At 36.7% G+C, this 13,030-nt stretch overlaps 1 protein-coding gene across 5 annotated transcripts in view; it reads left to right on the top strand.

Moving 5' to 3' along the window:
* The window catches only part of LOC149153887 (uncharacterized), a 403,197-nt gene that overhangs the window by 154,886 nt on the left and 235,281 nt on the right, over positions 1 to 13,030 (top strand). For all 5 annotated transcript variants that reach the window (XM_089438322.1, XM_089438319.1, XM_089438323.1 and 2 more), the window contains one exon: positions 2,988 to 3,250. In XM_089438322.1, the coding sequence (XP_089294448.1) occupies positions 2,988 to 3,250 (263 nt within the window). The remainder of the gene's footprint in view (positions 1 to 2,987; positions 3,251 to 13,030) is intronic.

Genomic DNA, 13,030 nt, shown 5'->3' with positions numbered 1-13,030 from the left:
TAATAATAAAACCCTCATATCTGCTGCATCTGTTTTCCCGCATTGGGTTTTTCCGGGGACAATTTTCCAAAAATAACAGTGTCCCTTGTGTTGTCTCAGTTATTTCAATTGTTGATCTATATATGTGTGAAGGCTGCATTTGTGTTTATTTCGATATTTATATTGATAAATAACTTGTTAATTGAAAGAACAAGTAGGAGATAATAAACCAGATAATGTAGTAGGGATTTTTGATGTGTTAGATTTAGATATTTCCACGGTTGATGTGGGTTAGTGTCCTCACTTGGATCATTGCATTCAAATCTCAAAAGAAAACTTGTCCTTTGATCCTATTCTTTCCCCTAATTAGGTCAAGTCTCTCCTTGGTTGATCAACTCCATACCGTTGACCTAGTCTGGGTCCACTTGGGTTTTTTGTGGTCCCACAACTCTACAACTCAACTTCCATAAGGATCGCATAGAATCCATTTCTCCTCAAGGATACTTAAGCCTATGGAGCCCCTTGCCAAGGCATATCCTCTAAACCTAGGCTCAAGCATCCTCTTGTCCCTTCCCAGAGAGCCCATCACCTTGATTTTTAGGCAAACAAGCCATATAATTGAGTCTCTCTTATGAATAGGCTTTAGGAATCACCCCATATCTTATCATTGATCCATCTATCCTTGTGATTCCTCTCATACCGGGACTCCTCCCATTGGTGAAAGTCCGTAAAGAGGTGACAGTGGGTTATTGCTCCATTGATGCCCCTTGACCTAGTATTTGCTCTGTAGGATCCCTTTCTAGGACCCCTTGCTAGTTTGAGTGGTAACAAATCTGAAGCACAGATGTATGATGGAGTTCAAGAAAGAAGCAGGCATGGACTTGAGAAGCTAGAATAAGGATTTCATACAAACAACATCACACTCGACAAAGTGTGTCTCTAAGGTAGCTACTCTGAAGGGGCAACGGGAAAATGAAGATCACAGACAAAATGCAGTTTTAAGTGGACCATTTGTCTTTATATATGCCCATGACTTGCAAACGCATGAATTTTGAAGCCCTGAAAATTTGGGTGGTTGTCATCATTCAAGTATGACCATAAAGGTCAGCAGGATTGGATAGAATCTATCATATTTTGATAAAGAAAGGGGGATGTTGCCTATTGTGCTTCTAAGGTTAATGTTAGGAGAAAAGAGAAGAAAAAGGGAGAAGAAAATAAAGTAAAACAAATCTGTGACCAAAATCACAGTAAATTATAGAAGAGACGAGGGAGTTGAAAAAAGAAAAAAGAAGAAAACAAAGGTGTAGAGGCAATGTAGGTCAAACTGCCATGCGAGCATCAAAGTTGTGTGTGATCACCCCTACCATTGTAGGTCAAGTAAAAGAAGAGAGAGACCAAGGTATGAGTTTTGTTGGCTGAGGACCTGGAAACAACTATTTTCAAACAACCCTCATGGAGGTAACATTTTCAATTCAACTTTTACTGTTTACATTTTGTCGTTGGCTCTGTGATGACGTCCACTTTTGGCAACAAATATTATTAGAATATGTTAAGAATCTTTTGTTTATGAACAATACAAGACTTCTGTAGTGATTGCACTGCATCAAGATCCTTAACGAGCCTCTTAACTTACAGCACAAGCAAAGAAGTCTGTTACAAATCTCATAGTAGACAAGGCATCTAAAATTTAAATGATCCTCAGGTGAAGTATTTTTGGTAAGATCTTGGATAGATGCCTTCATAGGATGAAAGATTGCCAGAATTTATCCAGGGAGGAAATGATTAGCAATAGAAATGTATTTTCTCTGTTTTTTAGCAACCCTTTTAGCACTAAGTTTTTTTTAAGTGTTCCAACTTCCTTCTGTGAGGGAATTAATTTTGTATAATGTAATTCTAGGAAAATGTAATAAAATATGATTTATTTTAATATTAATGGCAATAATTTAGTCATGAGAGGTTAACCGGGTTGGTGAAAGTGGGATTTTATCTTAGCCCCCACTAGTGTTTGAATCTCATAAAAATGGCTTGTTCACCCTCACGATGGTGGAGGAAAAAGGGTAGAACAAACTATCATGGTTTCTAAGTGTTACCAGGTGGCTTCACACCTTTCTGGAGTAGAACTCTTTAAATGGTGTCCCAGCTTCAGGTGATGGCGTAAGGTTTCTGGTATTTAGGATCTTGGATGGTTCATCTGGAACGATGCTCAAATCCTTAATGGAAATATGTTGTGACTATCTGAAATATAAATTTGTATTATTGAGTGCTGAAAACACACTAACGCTTTACATAATAATTCTCCTCGCCCCTCCAATTCTTCCATTGTTTGCTGACGTTACTGTGCTTGATCCTTGGATACCTATTCTTCTTGGATATGTGCTCAACATAGACAAAAGAATGGACATACCGACTCTGTCTTGTCTGCTTAGGATACAACTCCATTGAATTTTGTGTAGGATCTAGATTATTCTCATGGTAGCAATAGTTTCATCGATGCTGTTAGGAATTTAACCCTATGTATCTTTTCCACACATTTTTCATATAATACAAATTTCAAAATATACCTTCTCTATCACATCTCAAATTCATTGCACTATAAGGGTTGAAAATCTTAATAGTAAAACCTTATGATCATATTTTGCCATTTCAAGGCCATTACTCGAGAAAAGGTACATGTCTTTCATAAACTATGTCCAAAATCTATTATTTTCAAATAATATGATAATCTTCTATACAATTGATTAGTAAATTCATCTCTGAAATTCTATTCTACAAAGGACATGATTATTTGATTGAAGAAAGCACATTATAAATGGCATGTATATACTTTTATCTCATTGTTGAATTCAAACTTCGTTGCAGAAAAAAGGAAAATTAAGGCTGCTGTGTGTTCTATTATTGCATTTATCTGCTGCTAACTGACAGTTACTTCGTTGTACACCTTTTCTAAATGTTCCAGTTTTGCAGTGACTCATTCCTGATAATGATTTGATGCACGATATATTTTCCAGGTGTGATGCAATCACGCTCTGCAATAATTGGTGGAACAACCTTTCTTGGAGAGGGTACGAGCATTGGTGATTGTTGCAATATCACCGACTCAGTTATAGGGAAGGGGTGCATTATTGGTTGCAATGTTCATATACAAGGTTGTTACATTTGGAATAATGTGACCATCCATGACAATGCAAAACTAAGATATGCCATTCTTTGTGATGGGGCTGTTGTTAAGGAAGGCGCTGTACTAGAACCTGGTGTTATCTTATCTTTCAATGTAAGTTCAGAAATATGTTTTGGAAAGTGTATGCCAACTTGCTATTTCTGTATATATTTTGATGATTTATAGGAAATTCATATCGCCCTCCTGTAACTGGTAAAATATTTTATAACAGAGTTATGAGCTCATGTTTTGTTTTCTGTTTATGTTGGAAACTTGACACGTGTCTCTAGCATTTGTCCATTAGCTTTTTTTTCTGTAATACGCATTTGGCTGTAATTTTTGTCACACATGCCATATTCTGAACTGTTTTTGACTGGATAAGGAGAGTCCCTGAAGAATGTAAAAATGGTATCAGTCATTTCTATCAATTCTCTTCTTAATTTACTGCTAGATACCTCAATGCCTCATTAATGAGTACCACTATCTGTTAATTATCTTATTTGTCAGGACAGGTTGTGTAACTCCAAAACTTCATTGATTTGCTATTAATCAAGGTTGCATATATATACAAAAGATGTCGCGTCTTTTGGTTTCAACTTCCAAGATGATGTCTCTTCTTATTCTAATGGTTCAGATTTCTGATATTAACATATTTACAAAGTGTTTATAATTCGTCAAATCTACAAGGATTAAGTGTCTAACATTCCCTGCTTTAATCCAAAGTGGTGTTAGTGGGCTGAAGCATCATTCTGAATTTTTTGAACTTTTGTTTTCTAAATGCTTGTGGTGAAGATGTCTGCAATTTGCTCATTTGTGGAACATTGTCTTGGATGAATAGTCTTGGCCTCTAAATGATATCGAATCAATTGATATTTTTTGTTGATGTGTTTGGTTTGTTCATGGAATCTGGGATTCTATGCCAACTTGATTGCAGAAGTATTGGCAATCAGAGGAATAGAATTCACTCGTTTTTCCTGCTACTCTTCCAGGATTTTCTCGAGCCACATGATCTCCTTTGTTGCTTCTGCATCTGCTACATATTTTTCCTCTGTTGTGGAATCTACTGGAATTGACTGTTTGCATGACCTCAAGGAGATGACCCCTGATCCAAGACTCATAAGATAGTCTGAAGTAGATACTGCATTTTCTTTGTCTCCGTCAAAGTTTGAATCAAAATGAAAATATTCAATCAAGCTGAAGTCATCCACTTCTGAATATTTTAGTCCAAAAACTCGAGTTTCTTTCAAGCACTTAAGAACTCTTTTTGTAGTAGACCAATGTCCTTTATAAGGCTTTTGCATAAATATGGAAATAATTGCGACAATAAATAAAATATTTGTTCCAGTATTGGTGAGGTAGATAAAACTTCTCACAATCTGTCTATATTTGGTTGCATCCTCAAATTTATTCCCTTCTTTTGATGTGAGCTTTAGATTTTGTTCCATCAGAGTAGATAAAGGATTGCGTGCAACCATGCCAAACCTGTTCAACAATTCTCCAATGTAGTTCTTTTGGAAGAGGAATGTATACTTAAGATGTTGAATTGCTTGAATGCCCAAGTCGTAGTGAACATGTCCCAAATCCGTCATCTCAAAGTCCTTAACTCTTTCCTTATGGATGTAATAAAGGTTTCATTGTTCCATATTATCAATAGATCATCTACATATACCACAAGATATACCATAGTTTTGTCAACTTTCTTGACAAACAGAGTTGCATGATCAAGATTAAAGTGTTTGAAATTCAATTTCAGAAGATGCTCTATTAATTTTTTTATATCAAGCGCTCGGTGCTTGTTTTAGGCCATATAAATATTTTATAAGTTTACATAGTTTCTATTCTTTTCCCTTTACAACAAAACCTTCCAATTGAGCCATGAAGACATTCTCTTTCAAGTCTCCATTGACGAAAGTAGTCTTCACATCCATTTGATGATCTTTCCATTCATTTTGAGCTACCAAGGCTAACAGAGTCTAGGTGGTAGCCAATTTTGCTGTGGGGGAAAAATTCTCTTCATAATCAACACCTTCTTTTTGTGCAAATTCTTTTTCCACGAGCCTTGCTTTGTGTTTGTCAAGTGAGCCATTTGATTTGTGCTTGTTCTTGTTGACTCAATTGCAGCCAATTTGTTTTTTTCGAATGGAGGGCCCACCAAGTTCCATGTTCCATTCTTTATGAGAGCATCATACTCCCTCTGCTTTGCTTATTTCCATTCATCATTAGAAGCAACTTCTTTCATGGAAGTTGTTTCAAATTTAGTAGATAAATTCGATTCACAATCATATGAAACATCCATATTGTATACCTCACTAGATTCATAATTATCTATATCAATTCCATCTTGTTTGATGGAATGTTTGGTTCCTGTTTTTTCGATCTCATCAGGATGAATACTTTCAAGTGTTCTGGTGAGTTATTTTGCGGGGCCTTTCTGATATAGTCCAGGTTTCTCCACTGATTAAGATGGGGTTGCATCAAGGTTTATTGTTCCAATCCTTTCAATCATCACTGAAAGGGTCTTCCCTATTTGAAGAAGTGGCTAGAAGTTATGAAGGGGAGACGATGCTTAAGAAGGAGATCCCAGAGATTGATAGAAAATAAATTACCCCCTTTTAAGATGTAGAATCTTGTTATCAAATTCATGATATATTTTTGCATGATTGGATCTGTATAAACGATTAAGCTACCGCTCAACTGTTTGCCAGTGTCGGAAGATTCAAGAAAAATCACATTTTTAGAAAGAATAAACTTCTCGTTTACCTCATTATAAAGATGATATGCCTCGGTGGTAACTAAATACCCCAAGAATAGGCACTTTCGACTCCTTGCATCAAGCTTTCTTCTTTGTTCTTTGTGAATCAAGGCATAGTTGGTGGAACCGAAGACCCTGAGATGCCTTACCGAGCCATAGAAGAGTTGATGGAAATGTACCTTCATTATGTTGAGAGAAGTATGTAGAGTTTTGTGCATGAGTATATGTTCCTTTCAGCTTAAACAATCTTTCATTGTCCACTCCAGTCATGACACCTATGTTGTTGGATGCTTTCCTTATTTCCACTTTACCATCAAACATATGAATAGAGTTGGACTTGCTGGAAAATGTGAGCAAGGTACAATGGATTTATTTGTAGCTTTGGAAGGTAGTGTACGTCATGCAGAAAAAAATAAGGGAGTACAGGCAATTTAGTCTTGATGCTGCCAAAGTCGTGAGGGCTTGAGACTTGATTTGTCTGCAAAATGCACTGTTCCATCTACATTGTCACTGATATCTTCAAAAAAAGTCTTTTTTGAGGGTCACATGGTCGGTTGCACTTGTATCAAGCAATCAAGCATCTCTCTAAGAAGTAGATGTGTGAAACAATTACGCCAGTATTGCAATGGGCAACAATATAATAAGTTGATGCAGGTGCTTTACCTTTAGGTGGATTTGATGCTTTACCTTTGTCTTCTCTTTGGTTTCAACTATCTTTGATTCTCTCCCATGTTATTCTAATGTTGATGCATCATGTCCATCTCTACCACAACGAATGCAATGAATCTTTCTCCTTGATGTTGTCTGCCCTCCCACTTCTGAAATTCTTTCTTCGACATCCTCTACTACTGCCACTTCTTTTAGGAGAATCATGTGATTGATTCTTCCTTTTCTAAGCAAGACAACTGCTCCTTCAAGGGATTGAATTGTAATCTTCCTCTTCCCAAAATATTTCTTTCATTCTACAAACTTCTCCACCAAGGTGTCAAAAGTAATGGATTTGTGTTGCTCACTAGCTTGCAAGGATTTAAGATAATGAGAGAATGTAGGGTAGAGGGCCTTGATGAAGGCTGTGGGAGGAATGCCCTTTTTAATTCTAGTGGAATCCACAAAATGCATGATGGCTCTAATTTATGAGGCTAGGAGCTAGGGTAGTGCTATAGGGGAGTGATCCCCCGCCCCACTCTCCCTCCTACTCTTGAAGGGCGCTCTAGATGGAAGCGCTCAGGGAGCGACCTCGAGAGCGCGCTCTCGAGTTACTCCCGTTTGGGAGCGATTTTCGAGAGCGCACTCCCACAATTATTTTTTTTCGTTCCCTAGCTTTTCTTCGCAATTTTTTTTTGCAAAGACGCTCCAAACACAATTTTTTTCAAAGAAACAAGAATTTATGAGTGGGACAACCTAATATTCAAGCCTATGGCCTTAGTATTGATATGTAATTCATGGTAATGTTAAATTATTAAAGTAAAAGTGACATTTTCCTTTATCTTTCATTTTCATCTTTTTACTTAAATTTTTAACATTACCATGAAACGACTCAGGACGTTTGAGAGTGGTTTCGACCTTATTGGATTTCATATGGAGAATGCAGAATTTTAGATCTCACTCAAATTCTAGTAGTCTTATCAGTTTTTTAAGATTTCAGCATTGGGGGGGATTGCAATGTTTCCATTGGATTTTGTCATGTACTAGGGTATGTAACTCGTATTTAATCAAGAGCACCAAGCCCTTTATGTACCTTGATGTTAGTGACATTGGTTTTCAAACTCCTCTATCGTGACTTTACTAAAAATGTACCCATCACTCAAGCAAAATCTTGACTTGACATGCTACGATTTTTCTATCTTATGTTAATGCTTAGAGGGTGATATTAATGGCAAAGATCCCAAGGCAGGCAATGATTTTGATGATATGTAGGTATTTGTTGTAGCATGGTTTTTTGATGCTGGAGGCCATCTAGAGCCTGCTTGTTTATGTATTTTCGGTTCAGAAATGGTTTGCACTCAATGATATTCTTGTTATGTGCATCCTTACATGTTATATAAATGAGAACTTGCAATTTGTGGACTTGTGGTTGATGAAGATTATGACTGCTAGGTGACTGATGTTATATGGTTTAACCCATGTTTTTATGCCTTTTATAACTAATTCATCATTCTACATGCGTTTGTTGACTTATATTCATCAAAATATATAAAAATATATATTATATAAAATTCGCTCCTGATCCACTACTGATTTAGAAGGTTCTGAAAATTGTCACTACCCGTTCCTGCTTCCACCTCCACTCCTCGCCTCTGTTCCTACTTGCAAGCAACCTTGAGCTAGGAGCTCATCATCTTTCAACTCAAGGTTGAAGAATTTGACCATTAACTAAACAATCTCTTAAGTGTGAGTCATATAGATCTTTCAACTTCTTCAATGCACAATAAGAATTTTTAATTGAAACTATATGACGACTCACCTCTTTAGTTACAGAAGCAACAATCAGGGCGTAGGCTTTGTAGTCCTTGTTCTATGAATTAGCTAGCTCCTTATTGAATGTGGGCTTGGTGGGTGCGTTGCCTTCCTCTTCTTCACATATTCCTTTCGACAGGCCATAAAAAATGAGGGTATTTCTAATTTTTATCAACCATTCTTTATAGTTCTCCTTGCCCATTGGAACTATGCATACAATGGAGATGATAGAGTGCATCCTTGCAATGCCTCTTACTTCCTCATGGTATATGTTTGTTTTCTTAAAACTCTTCCAGAGCAAATAGGTCAAAACAATATAAACCAAACCTTGGATTAGATTGGGAGTATTCTTTGTGAACTTGCTCCCCTTGGAACGAGTTTACCCTGAAAGCCTTGTTCTTAGGCAAACAATAGGTTTCTATAATGAATATGTTTGACGCAAATAGTAACCGCTGCTCCAATTAGAAAAGCTCAATGTTATTTGGCTAGGTATCGATTTCAAAATGGTTGCCTTGCGGAGATCGCAAGGGAAGGCATGACAGAAAACCAACTCTCTGCTGAGGGAGGAAATTGTGGGGAATCGACAAAACCCCCTTCTCCAACAAACTTTACAAGATTATTTGTCTTGCCCATCTATTTGTAGTACTTTGTCTCGTTTGACTCATTTATTTACACATTGTCAACCGAAATATCTAATTGAACCTAACAAGGAATTTCTTTTGACAAGATCTCATTTCATTTCAAATCCTTGACCATAAGAATGTAATAACACATCCCAAGGTCCTCCTGAATGGAAAGCCCAATCGGATTTTAGGAAAAAAATATTGTGTTGAAAAGACAAACTTTTGTGTGTTGCAGGGAACCAGACCAACATGCCTATAATGTCAAATTCTAAGAAGTCCCAATCCTGATCGAAAACTATGGATAACCATGTTATTTCTCGATGGTTGCAGTTTTAGTTGATACCAAACCCATGGAGCTATGAGTAGAGCATTAGGGTTCCTTTCATTGATACCTAGCAGAGAGGCAGAGGGATGAGGGTAACACTGAACCATACGTTTTTATGGCTGTCGGCAAGGAGCGTTAGGGTTGCAGGAGTGTAGTGAAACGACAAGACTTAGGGAATTCATGAGGGAAAGGAATCCATGAAATGACTCAAGCTAGGTGTAGGTTTGCAACTTGGGATGGCAAGGAATTGACAATGAAGGAGTTACAAAGAGAGCAAAAAAATGCCCAAACTTGGCTTTGATAACATGTTAGGCCAGGGTGGGTAATGCTCAAACTTCATTGATTTGCCATTAACCAAGCATACATATATATACAAAAGATGTTGTGACCTTTGGTTTTGACTTCTAAGGTCCGATGCCCCTTCCTGTTTTAACAATTTAGACTTCTAATATTTACATATTTACAAAATGTTCATAATTCAACAATTCCCTAAGGATTATGTGTCTAACATCATTAATGAGGAGCACTTAAGATAGGATTAGGTACAATGAGACGTTTGTACTACATAAATGTTCACCAAGGCAATATTAACAATCATTATAAAATTCTAGAACATGGTTATGTTATGAAACCAACGCACAATAAGATAGAAAAGATAGATCAACGCCTTATAATTCAGCCTCTTCGAGGGGGCAACCTCCTTTACATTACACAAATGAACAATTCTTGGATGATACAAATGAAGAGACCTCCTTTCTATATATAGGAGTCTAAGGGTTCATCATATAATCAGAGCCGACATAACAATAATAATGTAAGGGCACAATAATAACAATAGTAGGCTTCTATGGGGCACAATAGTAACAATATGGGGACTACATGGGTACAACAATATAATAAGGGGGTTGTATTAATAACAATAAGGGGTTACACTAGTAGTATAGGGGCCTAACATGCCCCTCTCCTTCAAAAAGTGTTGTCCTCAATGCTTGAGTAGTTCTTGACGCTTCTGTATAAATTCTTGTCCTCCCATGTGGAATCTTCAGAGGGTAAGTTCTTCCACTTGATGAGATACTCTGAAATTGATCGATTTCGTAGCTGTCGGGTTCTTGTTTCTGTGACTACTCCAGGTTCCAATATGATTTTTCCTTCCTCTTCAAGTTCTGGAAATATTGTTTGAATTGGGATTTTCTGCAACTTTTGAATGAGTGGCCATACTTCTTCGTCCCTCTTCCATTCATCCCTTGCTTCGTAAATCCAATCTGGTTGGATAATAGAAATAGCACAAAACAATGCTTCCACATCCTCATCCTTTCTTGAGAGTGCATCTGCAACAAAATTTTGCTTCCCTTTTCTATAGATGATGTCAAAGTCATAATCCAACATATTTGTGACCCATTTTTTCTGTTCTTCTAAAGATAATAGTTGTTCTAAAAGGTATTTAAGACTATCATGATCCATTTTTACCTTGAAGTGTCTTCCCATTCGGTAAGGTCGCCATTTCTTAAGTGCATGTAGTATTGCCAATATTTCCTTCTCATAAATAGCTTGCTTGAGATGTAGCAGTAAAAATACCCAATCACCTACATCAAAACATTTTTCACTACGATGTTGATCTACCTATTGTTTCATTCGATTTTGCACCAAAGTAGCGTTATCCTTTAAAAGTTGGAGAACTTGTTGTTGATGCTCGATGTGATCTTTCATTGCTTGAACCTTTTTCTTCTTGATATGTCCTTCTATCTTGAGAGTTTGAGGAGTGGTAATTTCCAGTGTTGTTAAAATCGCGATAAAATCGCGATTTTATCGGAAAATCGCGATTTTTTCATCTTGCCGATCAAATCGCGATTTTTATACGAAAAAATCGCCTACTTTTTTTTTGCCGATTTTTTACTGAAAAAATCGCGCTTTTTTCAAAAAATCGCGATTTTTTCGAAAAAAGCGCGATTTTTAACGAAAAAATCGTGGGGGCTCAGGACAGCATAGTTTTATAACTTTTTTTGGGTTTTTTCATGCAATGTTTTTTGAAAGAAACAAATAATTTTTGAGTGGGGTAGCTTAATGATCAAGTCTAGGCCCTAGTATGGATATGCTATTCATGGTAATGTTAAATTCTTAAAGTAAAAGTGACATTCTCCTTAATCTTCATTTTCATCCTTTTACTTAAATTTTTAACATTACCATGAAATGACTCAGGATGTTTGAGAGTGGTTCCAGCCTCATTGGATTTCATATGGAGAAAGTAGAATTTTAGATTTAAATTAAAATCCAGCAGACTTATCAGTTTTTCAGGATTTCAGGATTGGGAGATTGTAATGTTTCCAGGTGACACCACCTGCCCGGGCTACCCCTGCCACCAGTAGAGGACGTGGTCTACCTCCTGTAGCTCCTACTTCTAGTTCTTCAACGTCTAGATCACATCAGACTCCACTGCCATTTCCACCTGCACGGGCACCAGCATCTACATCTAGAGGGAAAGGGAAAGCTGTGGCATTTTCTCGCAAGAGGGGCAGAGGAAATCAATAGGATTAGACTTTCATTTTATTGTATATGACATTATGACATGATGAGATACATTATCATATTTTTTGTTGATATTTTGAGGCTGTGTTGGGACTTACTATTCAGGACATGATTCAATGTTATGTGTGATTTTAGCGCTAGAAATGATATTAAACATCTTATATATTAGTTTTTTTATCATATTTATGTGTCAATGTATTTATTTTATGTTGTAGATGGTTTAGATATTAAAAAAATTGAAAAAAAATGAATATTTTTGTGCCAAACGATTTTTTCCCGATTTTAACGATTTTTTCCGCTTTTTTCCCGGCGCCGATTAAATCCCGATCGCGATGTGTGCAACACTGGTAATTTCTTCCAATGCTTTACAAGATATGGTTTGATTCATTCTGATGCTCATTGTGATCTTTCACTTCTTGAACCTTTTTCTTCTTGTTATGTCCTTCTATCTTGAGAGTTTGAGTGGTAATTCTTGCCAATGCTTTACAAGATATGGTCGTATTCATTTCTTCTTTCTCTGGGGTTAGGTCCTGGCGTATATCCTCTTCTTTTGATGTTTCTTGATCCTTTTCTTCCTCCTCTTCATATTCTATGTAAAATAATTTCTTCTTAGCACACTTATGACCTTTAGTGCATTTTCTATTACAATTGTAACAAAGCCCTTTTTCTCTTTTTTCTTCCAATTGTTGTGGTGTAAGCCTTGTAGGTTGTGGAAGGCTAGGAGAAGAAACACTTCCATAATTATAGTCATGAGTGGTGGGATTCCTTGTTTTCATAATTTCGCTTTCAATTTTTCTTGCCAACTCGAATGCCTCCTCCAATGGATCAGGTTCCGAAAAACGAACCTCATGTTGAACGTTATCCTTTAAAGTCCCTATGAAGACATCAACCCTTTGCTTCTGTGGAATATAATTTACCCTTCTATTCAATTTTTGGAAGTCTTAAATGTGCTCTTCCATTGAACCCTTTTGTTTGAGATTTATCAATTGGCTAAAGAAGGAGTTTCTCTTTGTATCCTCATAATGTGCTATCATTTCCTCCGTGAAAATTGACCACGTGACAAGTGGTTTACGAGAACAAAGCCCTTTATACCATAAAAGTTGATTCGGTTCTAAATAATTAGATGCAATACATACCTTTTGTAATAGTGGTACACCATGTAGATCAAAATATTTCTCCATCTGTAGTATCCAATTTACCGGATCCTTGCCATC

The sequence above is a fragment of the Pinus tabuliformis genome, chromosome 9 (genome assembly GCF_031772625.1).
Source record: "Pinus tabuliformis cultivar Carrire ecotype Pingquan chromosome 9, CPIR1, whole genome shotgun sequence".
In the NCBI taxonomy this organism is placed as follows: domain Eukaryota; kingdom Viridiplantae; phylum Streptophyta; class Pinopsida; order Pinales; family Pinaceae; genus Pinus; species Pinus tabuliformis.
This window is presented reverse-complemented; position numbering and strand designations above follow the sequence as displayed.